The 19,226-nt window shown below is 41.9% G+C and overlaps 3 protein-coding genes and 1 long non-coding RNA gene across 13 annotated transcripts in view; 2 read left to right on the top strand and 2 right to left on the bottom strand.

Moving 5' to 3' along the window:
• Positions 1–320: 320 nt before the first annotated feature.
• LOC113462690 lies at positions 321–1,997 on the top strand. The gene is made up of 2 exons (XR_005514165.1): positions 321–1,142; positions 1,339–1,997. It is a non-coding gene; the product is annotated as an uncharacterized LOC113462690 (long non-coding RNA).
• A 176-nt stretch (positions 1,998–2,173) lies between these two features.
• Positions 2,174–5,025, bottom strand: LOC103706619 (pentatricopeptide repeat-containing protein At5g48910-like). Its single transcript, XM_008790768.4, has one exon. It carries the CDS (start codon positions 4,678–4,680, stop codon positions 2,788–2,790), a length of 1,893 nt encoding a protein of 630 aa, XP_008788990.3. The 5' UTR covers positions 4,681–5,025; the 3' UTR covers positions 2,174–2,787.
• A 7,779-nt stretch (positions 5,026–12,804) lies between these two features.
• LOC103706600 lies at positions 12,805–14,548 on the top strand. The gene has a single exon (XM_008790749.4). It carries the CDS (start codon positions 12,891–12,893, stop codon positions 14,283–14,285), a length of 1,395 nt encoding a protein of 464 aa, XP_008788971.2. The 5' UTR covers positions 12,805–12,890; the 3' UTR covers positions 14,286–14,548.
• A 3,976-nt stretch (positions 14,549–18,524) lies between these two features.
• The window catches only part of LOC103706601 (protein PHYLLO, chloroplastic), a 114,680-nt gene continuing 113,978 nt past the window's right edge, over positions 18,525–19,226 (bottom strand). For all 10 annotated transcript variants that reach the window (XM_026804481.2, XM_026804480.2, XM_039132111.1 and 7 more), the window contains one exon: positions 18,525–19,051. In XM_026804481.2, the coding sequence (XP_026660282.2) occupies positions 18,793–19,051 (259 nt within the window). In that variant the 3' untranslated portion in view covers positions 18,525–18,792. The remainder of the gene's footprint in view (positions 19,052–19,226) is intronic.

Raw genomic sequence — 19,226 nt, 5'->3', positions numbered from 1 at the left:
AATAAATAAATAAAAATATTAGTAATTATTTAACCAATTTTATCTTGTAGCTAGAAAATTTGTTAGAGAGATAAATGGTCGAATTTACACTAATAATTATAATATTTTATACATTTATTATTGTATTATATTATAAATATAATATTATATTACATTATATCATAATACATTGATATGTTGTGTTAAATAATTTAATATTATATTAAATTATTATCCTATAGTTTACAATATTATAGTACTATATTATAATAAGATTATATTACATTATATTAATATTATACTATATCATATATTTATATATTATTATATATTATATTTTATTATGCTCTGTTGTATAATATTAGTAATGTCTTTTATGGTCATTTTGTTATACAAAAGTACTTTCTCAGTTTGTTTACCAAACATGTTAAAGTGCCGCAACACTTTAGAGATGTAGTTATCAAACAACAAACAGCTTTTTATAAAAGCTCTACTTCAGACAGATCGACTTCCAAAAGCTCTACTGCTAACAGCTCCTCCAAACAGGGCCTTAAGTCCGGGGAAGGTTGAAGGGCATGATTCGTTGGTTATTTTGGTTTATAAGCTTACTAGTGAGATGACGCATTCAGATGGGGGAGTTGTGGAGGGAGGGAATGCACGATTTGTTGGTTATTCAGGTTTTATAAGCTTACAAGAGAGATGGTGCAGAAAGATTCAGCCTGTTGATCTGAACCCTGCTGCTGATGCGAGGCTTGCTGATTAAGTGGATAAAGCTCATCGACAACACGTTGCTTTAAATCTCTGCTGACAATTTGCGGTTTTATGGCAGGAACATCAAAAAGTTGATGATTTGAGATAAAAAAATATGTTCAGGCTCGAAAATCAGATTTTTATGCACAAATGAAGGTCAAATAGGGATAACCTGGCATTTCTCATCTCACAGTGAAACTTGTACCTACATTCTCTCAGCAATGGAGATGAATTCTTTCTTGTAAATTCTGTGTTCTCAATGTAAAGTTTTGAACTGCTTGTTAAAGCTTGTTTCTCCTTCTTGCACCGGCCAAGATGCAGTAATTGCTTCCTCAAACCAAACCACATCAACTTAGTATGCAATCATTGTTATTCCAAGAAACCGCATTGGGGATGGGCTATTGCAATGAAAGGTAAATGAAAAGACTCATCATTCTAGCTATCTGCATACCCTTCAAGCATCCTATGCTGAGTGACAACATCCAGTTCTTTACTTTTTTGAACTATTTTTTGTGCACAACATGAATCCTTTTCTATCAGATGGAAAGAGTTGTTGCATAAAATGTACTTCTAAGTAATTGTCTGATAGATCTTTCTTTCCCCATGAAGAAGAAAGGTTATCTTACTCAAAGCCTATGCTTTACACCATACGCATGGAGCTGCTCTGCTATGCTGAGAGTATGCAAGAACAAAGACGAAGGTGAAGTGATCGGACCCGACCGGTTCGATGAGCATTTGGTGGTAAAGGTGGATGTATTGGAGGGGACGTTGCTGCACACTGAGGCAGCTGATCAGGGTGTACTTTGAGGGAGTCCAGGACCATTTTGGCGTACTTAAGGCTGCCTGGGTCTGAAACCGCACAGAATCCAGTGAGGTGGCCGGTGGAGTAGTCATGGGTTATTTGGAAGGATTTGATGATGAGAACATGGCCGTGGGCACTTTGTTGGAGCAGGAAGAGATTTGAGTGTTGGGTTGGTAGTTGGTTTGTTTTTGAGACTGTTGGGATGACAGAGAAGGGAACTGAAGCTAGTGAAGTCATGAGCTTCAGCTACTTCAGGAGGGGGAAGAAGAGAGGGAAAGCAAGGAAAAACATAGTAACCGTTGGGAAGACGTTGGGACTTCCGAAGAGTAGAAGGCTTCCTTAGTTGTGGGTTATTTTCAGGGATATTTATGTTTAGTCCAGTTTCCTTTTTTATAAAGAAGGTTATGTTTTAGTACAGAAATGGAGACTATTAATTACATTTTATATAACATGGTTGTTCATGTTTTTTTTTTGTCTTTCTTTTGGTTGGGGATGGGGGGGTACAGAGCATAACATGGTTTATTGAACTCATCGAAAGTACATCATAACAGATATATAACCCACTTTAGAATAGAATGTTTTTTTTTCAAATGATAAAATTGAATACTCAACTTCTAGGGTTCCTCCTTTTGCAACTCTTACATGAATACAGCTATATATTTGCATATATACCTGAAATTTGATCATATTACCTCTTGAATTGCATGCTAGGAAAAAAGGCTCGCATTTGTTTGTTTTGGCAGTAAAAAAAAAAATAAAATCAATCGATAGTTTTTTAGAGATTTTGTAAAGGTGGATGTTTCATTTTTTCTCCAAAAATCTAAAAGCAAAATCAGACGGAAAATGAAAATGAATTATGTTTTTCCTTTACCATTTTCCTCTGTAATAAGCACTTTGAGAATTGGAAAATTTCTTTTAAGTGGGGGAAACATAACCAAGCTTTATCTCATTGGCTGTTATATCCATTTTCGATCGTATCTCGTGATAACGAGAAATCATCTTGATTTGATTATATTTTTAATTTTTCGTTTTAATATCTTGCATGAATGGATGTCCAATGATGTATAAGATGGTGAAATGATAAAGACATCAATCATCTCATTGCAAATCTTATAGCTCTGCTGTCTTGTTGTAGCTCTACACAAGTTATGCCTCATCTAAGATTGTTGAAAAATTCAATTAGCTGTTCCGCCAATTCTCCTGTACACTCTCCAGTTAATGGGGGTAAAGAATTAGTGTAATTCCAATCATGGTGGCTACCAGTAGTCCATGCAAGAACAGGATCCTTTCCCGAAGTGATGGAATCTATTTGCATCCCTAACAATTATATCCCTCTGATAGAGCTTAGAAAGAAGCTTTATGGCAGAATGACAATCTCCACACATACGGAGGTTCTTCACCACCCTAATGGTGGTGCCTGCATTAGTGCTGATAAGTCCAAAGGCTACTGCAAGCTTCTCACTGTGAAGAGCTAAGGAGCTTTCTTTCACTTCCTCTTCCTGTATATCCAGTAACACCTGTGTAATATCAGGCTCATATCCTGCAAGCTTCAATTGCTCCCCGATTTCATCCAGCATCTCGTATATTTCCTTCTTCCTTGGATGAGAAACATCTCCAGCTATGAATTCATGAACCACCCCAGCTAATTCAATAGAGCTGCAGCCAGGCACCTTCCTTACTCCTCTCTCTGACATCATTTTCCTCACCTTATGAACTCCATTCCAGTTATTCGCCATGGCGAAAATGTTCGATAGCAGAACATATGCAGCATGATCATCTGGAGCAGCTTTAATGAGCCTAAATCCAGCCTTCTCACCTAACTCTAGATTCCTATGGATTCTACAAGCACCCACCACAGCCTTCCACATAACTGCATCGGGTTCCATCGGCATTCCTCGAATCATCTCCTCAGCCTTCTCGAACAAACCTGCACGACCGAAGAGATCCACCATGCATCCATAATGTCCAATGTCAGGCTCAATCCCGTAAACATCACTCATCTTCCTAAAGTATTCGATGCCTTTATCGACCATTCCTCCATGGCTACAAGCATTCAAGACACAAGCGAAGGTTATCCTATTAGGCACCACTCCCGACGACTCCATCCTAGAGAAGAGATCCACAGCTTTTAAGCTCTGCCCATTTGTTGTGAAACCAGATATCATAGCATTCCAAGTATCCACGCTCCTGCAATTTGTCACCTCAAATGTGTAGATCGCACCTTCGATGCATCCACACTTGGAGTACATATTGATCAGCGCCGAGCTAAGGTTCCCATCGAGCTCGATCCCATGCCTGTCGATGTAGGCATGTGCCCATTGGCCTTGGCCCAGAGCACCCAAATGGCTGAGCGCAGAAAGAACACTAACCAAAGTCACTCTATTCGGGCGGCATTCATGGCTCTCCTGCATCGACCGGAACATCATGATGGCCTCCTCAAACTCACCCATCTCGATGCGGTACGCCATCACTGTATTCCAAGACACCACATCACGAGCAGGCATCCTGGAGAAGAGATCATGAAGAGACTCCCCATCTTTGTTATCAGCATACCCTTCGAGCATGCTATTCCATGCAACAACATCCAGCTCACTACTTCCGTCGAACACTTTGCGGGCGTCGCCGACCCGGCCACAGACGGCGTACAGATGGATGAGCTTGTTGCGGATGTGGGGATTGGAATGGAGCCCGTGCTTGACAAGGTGAGCATGGAGCTGCTGGCCAATGGCGAGAGCGCGCAGTTGGGAGCTCGCCTTGAGAGCAAACGTGAAGGTGAAGTGATCGGGCTCGACCGAGGCGAGGAGCATGTGGTGGTAGAGGTGGATGGATTGGAGGGGATTTCGTCTGTCGAGGTTGCCTCTCATAAGGGTGTTAAAGATGAAGGTGGGCGGGTCTTGGAGGGAGCGGAGGACCTTCTCGGCGTGCTCGAGGCTGCCATGGCCCGAGATGGCGTAGAATTCAGCGAGGCGGCCGGCGGAGTAGGCGTCGGTGGCTTGGGAGGACTTGATCATGAGGGCATGGATTTGGTTGGCCTCGTGGAGGTGGGTGCAGAGTTGGAGGAGGGAGAGGTTTGAGTTCTGGGTTGGTGGAATTTTGCTTGCTGGAATTGCTTGGGGGATGGAGAAAGCAACAGAGGCTACTGAAGTCATGGTGGTTTTTCTCCGATGCCTAGTGTTTGAATATCTTATTCGAAATACATTCTTTAGATAATAAATAGGGGTGCTAGGTCTAAGCTAACAATGGAGCTAATGGAGCTATGGATTGGGTGGCCGGTTATGTAGCCAGTCACTTCGATAGTACCCTATGGGCCGGAGATGGAGAGTTGTTCCTGGCACTTCGAGGTATTTTATTTTTTAATTTTATTGGGTATATTCGTACTCGTCAAGTATGATCCATCCGTCTTAGAGAAAAAAAAAATCTGTTCAAATTCTAAGTGTTTTAATTGTAAAATATATATAGGTAAGTTGTGCTGCTTGGTATCTGTGTGAGAGTGAAAGATGAAAGGGCAAAGATGAAGATGAAAGGAAGGAAAAGAAAAAATATGATTCTTTCACTTTGAAATAAGAAAGCTTTATGTGTGTGTGTGTGTGAGAAGGTGTTTGGATCCCATGAACCACAATAAACTTTTCAATGGAAAATGCAAGGGATAGGGATAATATTGATGCCTCTGTAAGTAGCACCAACCCTATGAATTGCACTTAGGAGGTGGTGCGATTTACAGGGAACTCTTGATTTTATTTAGTGCTCCTATCTTTTACTAAGAAACTTATGGAGATCATAATAAGTTGCAGCTTAAAAGTTTCTTTCTCTTAGATGATCCAAAGTTGATTTTCCACCTCTTCTCCTATTTTTTAAGACCTCGATGATCCAACACAAGGATCAACCTATCCAAATTATATTAGCTAGATTCTTGGTTGGATTGATCTTGATTGGATTGTTCACTAGAATCACTGGATGGTCTTAGATCTCAAGATCCAACTCGGGGATAAGCCAATCCAAATTTGTTCAATAAGTGTTTTGGTTGGATTGGTTTTGATTAATCAATCAAACATGACAGTCCAACTGCATATCTCATTCGAGTTGTTAGATGGATGAATTATTCAAAAGAACTAATTTTACAGATTTACCCAAAGAAGAGTGTTTTGCTTCTATAATATGTGAATTATATATATGGTTATTTAATGTTATTTTTATAATTTTTATGGACTACCTTATGTTTATTTGATATTCGGGGATGTTGTAGGAAATAATAGATTTTTTACTGACAAAGGTCACATTTATTATTACTTACTTACTTACAAACACAAGCATTTTAGGTTTTTCTAGATCATTATAATTTAGCATCAAGACTCTTTATAGGAGTATTTCTAAATGTGTATCAACCTTTCTTCTGCATGCATCCATATCCAATGTATGCACATTAACCAAGATCGATATTTACGAAGGAGTTTAACTCATTTATGTATGTTGAACCTCTTTCTTTGCGTTATTCAAACTCTAAGCACTGATAGTATATTGTGCATGAGATTTCATTTTTCTTTTGCTGAGCTGTCAAATGATGATAGTTTCTAAAAAGCACTAAAGTTTTCTGGTGTATTCATTTAGGAAGCATGTAACTGAGGAGTGAGTTTCAAATATAAATGTAAAAATGGCCAATTTGAATGAGTTGAAACAAACTTTATCCATTTTTCTTTTTTTCCCTAATAAGTATTTTATCCCATCCTATATATTTAATTTAGGAGTTGCAATTTAACATGTCTTTCCGATACCTATAAGGGGTACCATATTATATTGTGATTGATGTAAAAGAAAAAACAATATGATTTATGACAATTATGGTGTGGTGAGTGAGATACATGTGGTCTAAAATCTTTGATGACACAAATATGAAAACATAAATAAAGAATACAACTCATTAGTAGAATTAGGGTTTCATGTTAGTGTAGAGTAGATGCACAATTCTGGATTATTGAAATCAAAATCAGGGTTGTCACTTATTATAAATTATATAAATAGATAAATAGATAGATGTTGTTAGATCAAAATATCATGGGAAGGCATGGTGCAACAAGGGTGAGGATGTGGGTAAGACTTAGATAAGAGAACAACCAAGGCACCTTAAAAAATAGGAAGTCCATTCCTCCCACCCTCCACCTCCTTTCTCCTCTCACATATGCATATACTTTCATTTTCATTATTTTTCACTTTGTTGCAGTCCAAAAAAGGCACCTACTCTGCTGTTTCTCTTGGCCACAATTCTCAACCCTCCTACCCTTATAATAAGTTGTTTCATTTTTCACTCCTATCAAAATAGGCCATGGAGATTTATTTATTTGCATTGTCATTTGAGAATATGATATTACTGAAAAAAATGACCTTGATGCCTCTTTTTTTCACCCAAATGCCTTGAAATTTTGAATTAGTTTCATGTAATGAAAGACTCAAAGAAATAATTAAAAAGAGGAAGAAAAAGATAAGCTCCCAACCTTTTCGATTGCCAATCAACTGAAAGTACTTTTATCTTTGAGCTTAACCGATCAACTAACACATATCTCTCTCTCTCTCTCTCTCTCTCTCTCTTTCATCCTCAGATATCAACTCAAATCTTCAACGTTGCATCAAAGCTATGTTACAATATCATGGCAATAGAAATTTGTTACTTTGTCCAAATTTTTTTCCAAAATGAATATTCCCCATCTTTTCTTCTATCCAAGGCTTGCAGTGGAAATGCTCTTGCATACTACTAAAACAATAACATGCCACTTAGAAAAAGAACATTGGTGGTTTACAAATTACCCATGCAGTGTGTTAATGAGAAATTATACCCAATACCATATGTACCATATGGCGGTGCACCCCACCAATTACCTCAAGTTGTTTCTGTAGGCTCCATTCATCACACGCTCATGACTTTCTATGGTCCACAGGAACAAGTTAAAGTGATTGATGGCGTGCACAACCACGTGGTATATATGGTATAAGGTACAATTTCTGTGTTAACCACTCTTATCTGTACCATCAATAGCTCCATGCCATCTACCAAGCCGGCTAAGATGGAAAATTTTTTGATACTAGGGTTGCGATTTGTAAATTAGTTCATGCTATTTTTACTAAGAACTGAGAATTTACAACCATGCCTTCAGATTTCTTGTTCTTATTATAAAATCGTGTTTCCCGTAGGTTTTGCTTCGGGGCCCAGGCTAGATACCAACTGTTTGCCAGAACTAATGTTCATGATGGGCACCAAAAAGGATGCAATGTGGCATTAGTCTATATTGTCTTTTTCTCAAGCTTATATTCTATTAGTTAATTTGCCTAACATTCTTCACATGAATCTCTTCTCTCTGAACTTATGTAGACTTAAGCTGAGTAAATAAACCAAGTTGAGCTTCAACGTACTATTTTTATTTAAAAATAAGATTAAAAGAAATTTAAACTAATTCTAAATGCATCTCTACTGGCCTCCATATCTATCATTACGTACTGAACAGAAATTAAAAGGAAAAGCCAAAGCCACCAACCTCTTTTCCTTGCCGATTAACATATAACATTTCTGACTTTGAGCACAACCCTGCAGCTAATGCGTCCCTCTCAAAGGTTGTATAAAAGCCATGTTACAACCATTATTTTGCTATATTTTAGCTGACAATCACCACTGGTCATACTATGTAAATTTTTCTTCCTTTGTAATTAGCATGCCAATATCCGTGAACCAAAATAATCTCATTTTATAACAGACAACAAAACTGTTCCAATTATAAAATTTAATCATCCACCCAGTGTTAGTGATTCTCTATGTAATCATTCTCTCTACGTGTAATTTCAACCATAGTCATGTACTATGCAATCTGCAACTACGAAAAAAAGAAAGAAGAATAGAGTTGTGAGCTTTACAATCCAGTCAGAATCTCGAATCTGAAGAAAGATGACTCCAACTGAGAGTCTTCTTCTCCGATTTTTCTGATTTCAACTATAATCATGTATTATGCAATCTGCAACTACGAAAAAAAAAAGAAGAATAAAATTGTGAGCTTTACAATCCAGTCAGAATCTCGAATCGGAAGGAAGATGACTCCAGTTGGAAGTCTTCTTCTTCGATTTTCCTTACGTGCCGTGCACGTGAGGCATCGTGGGATCGTGGGCCTAGCTACTCCGGGTCTGCCTACAACCAGGTTGGTTGACTGGGCAGCTTGGGTCCGGTTGGCCCTAGCCACTCTAGGCCGGCCCACGAGCTCAAAAAATCTAGCTTATTACAAGAACTCCACCTACAACTACGTGCCTAATCAACAAATATACGTTGCTACACTTCTTATCCTTCATCAACATCATAATACCATGAGATACCTTTAGAAGAACTTCATTTTGCGCTGAACACCCACAGCCTTTTTTTCTTTTTTTTTTCTTTTTTTTTTTTGCTAAAACGGGGTATCATACCCGACGGGAACGGATACACCCAATAAGGTCAAAAAATAGGATACCTCGAAGTGCCAAAGGCAACTCCCCATCATCAATCCACAAAGTGCATCCGGAGTGACAAGCTACATACGCAGCTACCCAATCCGCGGCGCCGTTACCTTCACGGTAAATATGCCTGGCCTGAAAGGCCCATCCATCCCTCGCCATAGCCCAAATGTCACGAAGCAAAGGATGATCACTACCACCACCCCTTGGACCCCTCTAGATCCAACTGATGACAGTGGCTGAGTCACCCTCCAGTATGATGGACCTAGCCTGTAAGACGCACCGGGCATGGCGAATACCCGCCCAGGCTGCTCTCAGCTCCGCACACGGAACCGAAGTGTCAAATAACTGACTGCCACCGGCAGCCACCACCCTGGCAGACGGGTCCCGAATAACAAAACCCGCGCCACCCCGTGTGCCACTATCCAGAACAGACCCATCAAAGTTGACCTTGAGGAAACTCGGGGGTGGGGGCTCTCAGGTGAAAAACACCGTACGGAAGGCTGCCGAAGCAGAATGGGAACCCCAGATGTCCCGAGCTATCAAGGTCCCTTCAACAGGGATAGTGTAACCTAGCTCTGCCGCCTGAACGCGTGCCTTTTCGACCACAAATCGCGGCGACATACGTCGTTCGCCGAAAGTGCGAGCGTTCCTAGCCAGCCAGATCTGGTAGGCAGTGCAGCTCGCTCGAACAATCTCCTGACGAAGCACCGGGGACTCCGAGCCCTGACGCATGGCCTGTAAGAACAGGTCCCTACAGTGCCATACCTCCTGTGGGACCCCTGCCAGCCGCCAAGTACTCCTAGCCCATGAGCACCGAAACAGGGCATGGTCCACTGTCTCGGCCACACCACAATCCTCACACACCAATGGGATCCTCATACCTCGACCTCCAAGTACAGCTCTCGTAGGAAGACGGTCCCAGACCACCTTCCAAAGGAACAACGCTACCCTCGGGTGAAGCTTCAATCGCCAGATCCAGACACAATCTGGGCCAGGCTCATACTCCCGTCTAATGATGCGGGAGAGGTCGCCCATCCTGACCCTGGATCTGGACGAGGACCTCCACACACATACGTCAGGTCCCCCACTCTGTGGGAAAGAGAGTGAGCGGACCCGCTCCGCCAAATGCTGCCCGAAGTGACTGGCCAACCGAATCTCATCCCAGCCAGCCGCCCCGGGAGTCATGAGATCACAGACCCGTAGACCCTCCCCAGCCTCGACACTAACCATAGTCGGCCAAAGCCTCAGAGGAAGGCCATCGACCCATGGGTCCCCGGCCACATCAATGCTACGCCCGTCACCTATCAGCCATCGGGTGTGACTAGACACCAATGGCAAGTACCTCGCTATCTCACGCCATAGAAAGGAGCATCTCCGCCCTCCTCGGGCCCAGCCCTCAGGACCTGCCCCCCCATAACGGATAGTCATGATCCGGCTCCAAAACCCCTGCGGCTCCAGGATGAAACGGGAGGCATGCCGGGCAAGGAGCTGCTCTCGTCGCTCCATGAGAGACACCACCCCAAGACCACCCTCTCTGAGGGGGAGGCAGATACTCTCCCATGCCACCAGGTGCACCCCACGACCCCCACCCAGTGAGCCCCATAAGAAACCCCGAAAGAGTCGCTCAATCCTCACTAGAACAGTCCTTGGCACCACCGTATTTGCCATAAGGTAGATGGGCATAGACCCCAAAACAGATCGAATCAGCGTGACTCTGCCCATCATAGATAGGGACGCGGCCCGCCAACCCTCTAATCTGCTCTGAACCCTTTGCACCAGCTCGGTACACTCGGAAACCCGCAATCTCCTACCTGAGATCGGAACACCCAGATAGGTCCAGGTCCCGTCCTGCTCGGGCATCTCCAGGATCCTCCGAATCCCCCGTCGAACCCGGAGTGACGTACTTGGGCTGAAGGAGATGGAGGATTTCTGGGCATTCACTCTTTGACCGGATATAGTGCAGTAGACAGCCAAAGCCCTCCTAATAGCCCGAGCGTCCGCTACGCGAGCCCGGGTCAGGAGGAGGCAGTCATCGGCGAAGAGTAAATGTGATATAGGCGGGGCCCCTGGAGCTGGGACATAAGCCTCCAGGACTCCGGAGGCACACACCCCCCGCAGCGACCGAGACAGGACATCAGAACAAATGATAAACAAGTATGGAGATAGCGGGCAACCCTGCCGAAGCCCCATGGTAGAACTGAAGAAAGGGGTTGGAGAGCCGTTGACCAAGATAGAAAACCTTGGTCCCCGAACACACCCTAGAACCCACCCAATCCATGTCTCATGGAACCCCAGACTCTCCAAAGCTAGCATAAGAAAACTCCACCTAATTCTATCATAAGCTCGTTCCATATCCAGCTTGACAGCCATCAAGCTCCGCCGCTTCGAGGCCCGTCGAAGATCCCACACACCCACAGCCTTTGGAGTCGAGTACACTAAGCAAAATCAGATTCCTACACAGCTTCAAGACATACTGCACATCACTCAAGAGTATGTATTACGTCATCAAATATCTGGACTTTTACTGTCCCTACATTATTGAGTTCACAAACTAAATCATCATCCAACTGAATAATACCTTCCTTTACCTCAAAGAAATTGAGTCAATTCCTCCTGGAGCTAACTTATTAAGAACTACTAGAATCCAAAATGCAAGCGCCATCAAAAGTGCCAATACCTTTAGAGACTTTAAGAACCTTTCCAACATCATGTTCCAAAGAATAACCATCATTCTTCTGCTTTAATTTTGTGTGTTGCAAATACAATCATCTGATATAACTAAACTTCTTACAGCGATCATATTGCATGCTGCCGTCATCTCTAGACTTGACTTTTGACTGTGCAATACTAGATCCTTTCTCTAATGACCTTCCTTTCGCTATCAACTCTCCACTTGAAAAACCCATCTAACTAACCATCAATCGAGCATTCTTAGTCAGCAATATCGACACCACCAACACCATCAAGTCAATGCTAAAAGTTCCTGCGTCACTGAAGTTCATGATTAGGCCATTGCATGAATAGGGCTAACTGACTGATCGGTGTATCAAACCAATTTAGGTGCTCTTGCAATGAAGCTCTTTCCTGCATCCTTTAAGATATACAATTGTTTTATTTGACATAGATCTTCTCTCATACATACTTCTCCTTTTTTTTTTTTTTCCTCCACAATCTTTTAGAAGTGCTCTCCAAAAAAATATTAAGCATGATCAACTCATAAAGTGCCACATGAAGATTGGCCATCGCAATCTTCTCAACTCTTTTTCACAATGCTAATTAAGTAGTGATCTCTAAGGGAACAATGAACAAGGCCGACTCAATGATACCACTTGTTTGGAAGAAATAGTGAGTTCGTGTCCAATCAAAATGAGGCCTTGATATACGATTGGAACTTAATTCAACTAAAAACTTTAAGCTCTTAATTTTTGGACTCGACCATCTATGTAAATCTCTCTAATCTTTCACTAATAATTATAGGCCGGACTAAACCTCACCTCATAGTGATCCCCCAACCCTCCTGCCGGTCAATCCACTTCAATTCTAGTTTATAAAAATTAGAAACTCCAATCTTTCCCAACCATCGTTCTCGATTGCATCTCTAGGCGCCAACCTAACAACTCGTTTGAGCGAACCACTTCAATTCCAGCCGTCCACCTACCAACCCTTCCGCTCCCCGCTCTTCTCGTCACGTGCACGGCACCTGACTTCCTTACCACTAGGAAATTAGACACCAATGCCGCGACGCCCGCTCTTCTCGTCACGTGCAAGGCACCTGACTTCCTTACCACTCGGAAATTAGAAACCAATGCCCTGACGCGACGCGAGCGGGCGTGTCCATAAACGCGCTCTCGCTCTCTCTCTTGCAATCCCACCTCCCGTCTTTCACAAACCGTTTATGGCGGAGGCTTCCGATCTCTTCCTTCTTCATCTCGAAGAATTTGCTGCCGACGAGATCGACGAGCAAGAAGACCTCCCCGAAACCCTAGATCTGGCCCCCTCCTGGCTCCCGGCCACCGCCTATGGTGGCGCGGCCCGGCGCGCCCTCGTCCCTGATCTCTTCGTCCCCGGATTCTCCCGCGATCCACCCGATCCAGGCGATTCCCACAAGGATTCCGAGTCCTCCGACGATCACGCCACCCTCGGCCTCGATCTATTTGATCGCTCCTCTGCCCGCCGGATCGGCGCCGCCCTCGCGCCCACCATGGATCTCTTCCCGGAACCGCTCCAATTCCTCGATTATGGGGTTTCCGAGGGCCCTGAGGAGGTGGGATCAGAATACCTCGGGTTGGGGCTAGGGTTAGGGTTGGGATCGGGGTTCGAGGTTCAGGAAGATCTCGACGGCGCGGAGCGGGGGATCATGATCTCCGATTGGGGAGCTGATGATTTCTTTTTGGGAAGGAGGAGCACTCCATCGGAATCGATCGAGTTTTCCAGGGCTCGTCCTGTTGATTCCGAGGGCCTGAGGATCGTTGGGTTCGATTCGGATTCAGATTCGGATGAGCAGATCGTCGCCATGGGTGATGAGCAGATTATTGCCATCGGCGATGGTGGCGAATCCCAGGATCGGATCAACGACGATCTTGGCCTTCCCCTATGCTGGGACCGCCTTCAACTGGAGGAGCAAAGGAGGGACCTGAACATAGAACTGGAATGGGAGGAGGTGGACGACCGGCTCGAAGAGAGGGATGTTGTTAGTATTACGGTCGGTGGCAATGACGAGAGTTCCACTGAGGTCAGAGAATTCAACCATGACGAAGCAGAACAGGAGGAAGACGTAGCCAGGAATATTGAATGGGAGGTTCTTTTGGCTGTGAATAATTTGGGAAGGAACGGTTTGGACCCAGACGATGTGGAAACCTATTTTGTCGATGATCATGAGGGCTTTGTCTACACCTCGGATTATGAGGCCTATGAGGTCTTGTTTGGGCAATTTGCTGACCATGATAGCTCTCTCAAGGGTAGTCCTCCGGCAGCCAAATCAGTCGTCGAGAAGCTCCCATTGATCGTGGTAATGAAAGAAGATGTTGATAACAATAACAATGTTTGTGCAGTATGTAAAGATAGGATTTTGGTAGAGGAAAAAGTGAGGCAGCTTCCATGCTCCCACCATTATCATGATGAGTGTATTTTGCCATGGCTTGGTATTCGGAACACATGCCCCCTTTGTCGGTTTGAGTTGCTGACGGATGATCCGGAATATGAGAAGTGGAAGGCACGGAGGGCTGGTAGTAGTGTTTTCGAGGAAGATTCTCGGGTCAGGTATGAGTTTGAAATATTACCTGAAGCTTAGAACTCATAAGCAGGCAGTACTGTTTTTGTTGATGGCAAGGTGGATATGATTTTCTGATGCTGTTGTATTAGGGTTATAAAAATTTACTGTTTTTTCTTTAGAAACAGTGTAGCCGCAATCAGACTTTTTGTTGGAAGTTACCAATGGGTCATTGGCGAATTGGATATTTAAGACATTGCTTTATATCAATACCATTCTGAATAAATGTCATTGCTATGTAAGGTTGTTACTGTTACATCATATAAATTTATTTATTTATTGTTGTTGTTATGTGACAAGGCTTAGTGGGTAGGATTAACGTTCACTGTAGCTGCAATCCAGCCAAACAAAGTGTGCATGCTTGATGTTTTTATATATATGTTGATAAATTGGTTATAGGAGATTCTTCATGAGAATTTCATTTGAAACCACTCTTGCAGCTTGGTCTCATGCTTGATATGGCCTCACTCTGTTTTATTTTCCGTTCTTTGCACCAAGGATTATTTATCCTGTAGTTCTATTCATTAAATAGCAGTTTGGAGTGCTACACAAACTTTGTTGGTAGTTTTTAGGAATAGGTAAATGCGCTGTGATGATTGATTAATTGGAGGTGGTACTGCTAAATCAATTGCTTATTTTGATCTTCATGTCCTTCAGAAATTAGATTTTATACTCCATTATGTATATATGGTATTCTTTCAATGAGGAGGTAAAGCCAAAATTGGTAATTTTTGTTGTGCATGCACGTTTTATGTGGTGAAAGCTGAAGATTACAGATAACTCTTCTTAGTAATCGCATGAAGGCTTTATCCTTTTCTTGTGCTATAGTTAACATACTCTTGCATTGATGATTTTTCTTGATCGTCATATATTAGTTGGCAATTGTAAGAAAAAAAATCTTATTTTTCTCAATTATCATATATTAGCTGGCAATTCTGAGGAAAAAATCTTACTCTTTTGAACTTTTGAGTAAAATGGTTTTGACTCACACTACAAGGTATAACCAAATCTTTGGTGAGGCTTCTCTTCCTGCACCTCTCCCCCTTCCTACTTTGGCTTTGGCTGATGGTCGTTGAGTTAATAGTCATCATAGTCACATCACTTTCGTATTTGCTAGCATGATGATGGTGAATGAACTCATTCTGAGTGGGAATTCTTGAGCTAACCGGTCACATTAACAAGACATATCCTTTTTCTTTTGGTTCATTTTTCTTTTCCCACTTCTGCAAACAGTGTAACTTCACTGCTGATATTAGCCGCTATTTAGGTTTCAGAATTGGCAATCTTTAAATATCTTTTCAGATCCAGCAACACTTGTTGAGCCATTTTTGAGGAATTTTACATACTTATCATTTGACATTTTAGATTTCTTGTAAGTCTATATTGAACTCTGGCTGTGCAACGAGTCAACCTCATGTTATGGAGATAAGATTATATGCACCTCTCAGTAGATGTAAATATTAATGTCTTCTAGAATTTTTATGGTCTTTAACTATTGATTCTGCTTCATACTATTGCTTCCTATCAAAGTGAAGACTACATAACGGTGAACTTCAAATATTTTACTGCATCATTCCCTTTATCCTCAACCAGAGATTCCCTCATAGGGTTCTTATATAGCATGCCAATCATGCTCACAGCTCCTAGCCATAACATGCTTTTCATCTATTTTTTTTTTTTCAATTAAACTAAATCTATGCTTTCTTGAATGTACTAACTATTGTCACCGGACATCAGTGTCAACATGTTCCTTACTGCATCATGCCCTTATGACTCTCTTTATGCCACTCTTCCATTTGCAGGATCTGAAAGAAAAATCATAATCTGGCATGGCCATCATCACTCGGTATGATTTTCTTTTCTGCAGTGATTTTTTGTTGGAACATGCATAAAATATAATAACAATCACCTAAACTACTAACTCAACATATTTCCCAAAGTACTCAGCCATTAGGACACAATAGAAGTTTGTTATTGATAAAGTTGAAATTCTTCTTTTCTTTTTCCATATATCTTTGAAACTATCATTTATCACAAGGGAAATCCATATATACTTATTGAATGAATTTAGTTCGAATTTTAGACTTCCGATCTACGAATATATGTTATTGTATAGAATAGGCTTCTTCTGCAATGACTTGTCCCAACTTTTGTATACATTATCCAACAATGTAGTATTACCATCTTCAGTTTATGCATAATCCGACAATATAGTGTTAATATCTTCAATTTTGCATCTTGTTATTGCATTTTGTCATACGTGCATCTCCAATATAGGAAATGTATTTATTGGATTACCTCTTACTGGTATGGTGTTAAAATTTGTTATTGCTTTTGCTTTCTGAATATGTGCGCCCATGCTTGTTACATGTTTTTCTCATCTTCTCGGGAACACATTCTGGATGAGGGGCGAACTTCGCACTGGAAATGAGTGCTGGACTTCTTTATACAGTAGTTCTTTGGAAAGTGTGAAAACTTTCAGCCTCATTTGATGTGTATACAGCAAGTCTTTTTATCTAGATAATCCAAAATGCCGAACCCGAAACCCTAAATCAGTTCAGTGATGATACGATCTTGTGTTCCAGGGCACAATGAGTTAATAGTTTGCAATCGTAGAACTGGCAGCTAGCTGGTTTGCTTGACATTGTAGAAACACAAAAGTTTCCCCTATGCAGGGGAAGGAGGTTTCCTCTCGTCCCGATGCAGATGCCGGCAGCCACGAAGCTGGTGCATGCTACAAACTTGTACTCTAGTGTTGGGGGAGGAGGTATTGTGTGGGTTTCTTGTTGTAGGTTTGCTGTTAACTCCAGTTTGCTCCTTGCAGTACAAGCAGGTTTCTGGATTCATGTCACAGTTCCTTTTTATTGCACCCCCGCATGCACTGCACCCTTGCTCAGGTGAAGGTAGCATGCATGCATGCGGCTAGTGTATTCTTTTTAGAAGTAAAAATTTGTCGTATCGTTACCAGATGATAGTATGGTTACCAAGATTATGTAGACGAGCAGTTACCTGTTCTATTTCCCAGAGGTGACTCTCTCTCTCTCTCTCTCTCTCTCTCTTTCTCTCTATACCAAGCTTCCTGCCGTCTGAAGCTCATGCATGATCTCACATCAAATTTTCGGATTTTAAAAATCCCAAAATGCCAGCATTGGTGCACTACTAAGGCAGGCTTCGGCTTTATGGTAGTACCTTTAGAATAAGAAAGATAAAAAAATGGCATTTCAGTGGCTCTGTAGCCCCAATTAACCAAACCACAAGCTGGTCTTCCTTTACAATAACAGCAAGAATCAACTGGGAAAAAAAGAGAGGAAAGAACCCGACAAACCACATAATCAGCGTAGGATGCTCCTCATGGGTGCTCCATCAAAGATTACATTTGTTTTTTTTTTTCCTGTTATTCCTTTCTTTTAGAAAAAAAATCCACGGAAGATGCAGGGGGCATCAAATTCCTTTCCTCAATTATTTTCTAAGAATTGAGTGCAAGCATCTTGACTTACACAAATAGTTGATAGAGGAACCTCGCTGGTGATCTATTTAGTGGACTCCTCTAAATACATTGGTATTATCTTCATCCAAAAAAAAAAGAGCTACCTTGAAGCTGTTCTTTGGATTCATTGACCCTATACCATGTACTGAATACGTAACCAATAAGGAACTTAATACATGCCCTTCTATTTCTTGACAGCTTATCGAACCCATTCCAATTACTTCACTTCACTTGATACCTGCCATGCCATGCTTGCTGGAGCATTAAATGCTTCCTTTAAGGATCTACCTGGATGCTTCCTTTGACCATCATAATTGCACGAATTCAACATTTCTTAAGACCACTATAATTACTTCGGTGCAAATCGAGGTGCTCTGGACCTGCCTCCCGATAGAGCATCCTTTGAAGATAATATCAGGTGGCTTACTGTGTACTACTAGTGACAGAATAACGCCACAGGTGAAACATACCTCCCCTTGGTCTAGCTCTAATGAAGAGATGGACAATCAAGAAAAAAAATGCTCAGGGATGCTTCTTGAGTGCCTAAAGTTCCTCAGGGCCATAAACTGCGGATTTGGCAACTAGATATCCATGAGTTGCACCACCTACACCGTGATGCATAGCAGGAAAACTATTTACGCACAGAACAGAGCCCTCTAGCATTACTCTCCAAACAATGGCCCAACCCCTCAAAAATAGCAACCTAATGAATCTGCTAGCTTTTCACCACATCCATTGGTAACCTGGGGGCCTGCCGCACAGAAAGGATTGCGTTTCAGAAAGGATAACACATATTACCGTATTACAAACTATACAAGATGCTTTTATTATTCAAAATCCAGAAACTAATAGAAAATTGGAACCATCCCTTCCAGTGTCAGTTTAGCGCCACCATTGTCTTGCTTTGACTGTTGATATTGCTAGTTTTGACGACATTAACAATAGAGCATGCGAAAGATAAGATGATGATACAGAGTCGAAGTAAAACAAATTAAGCACCCGCTCATCGTGGGGTTGAGAAATTTCGCTGGAACCAGTGCACTATAGTTTGTCAAAGTTTGTTATGAACTTCCTGACAGCATTGATCACTGGGAGAGGGTTCTCCAAATGAACAGCATGGCCACAGTCTGGAACTATAACCACTTTGGATAACTGTTCTCTTGGAATGTGATCTTTACCTTCGGAGCATGTCCTGATTTCACTGCACATTTGCTTAGAAATGTCTCTGAACTTTATATCCTTGTCTCCGGCAATGAAGAGAAGAGGCTTCTGGCAGTGCTTCAAGTCTTCCCACAAAGACCTATCATGACAGTGATATTATGGAAATCAGTTCATCACTATCCTTGGTTCCAAATGAATGGAAGATTGGAACTCATGATGCAAACAGTAGCCTGGCTCCATTGATATTTTGATAAAAAGGTCGACTTTGAAACTCACTGGAATGACAATCACTCTTGCAGTATGTTAGACAATCC

The sequence above is a fragment of the Phoenix dactylifera genome, chromosome 1, assembly GCF_009389715.1.
Source record: "Phoenix dactylifera cultivar Barhee BC4 chromosome 1, palm_55x_up_171113_PBpolish2nd_filt_p, whole genome shotgun sequence".
NCBI lineage: Eukaryota > Viridiplantae > Streptophyta > Magnoliopsida > Arecales > Arecaceae > Phoenix > Phoenix dactylifera.
The sequence above is the reverse complement of the archived record's forward strand: the minus strand, read 5'-3'. Positions and strand labels throughout refer to the sequence as shown.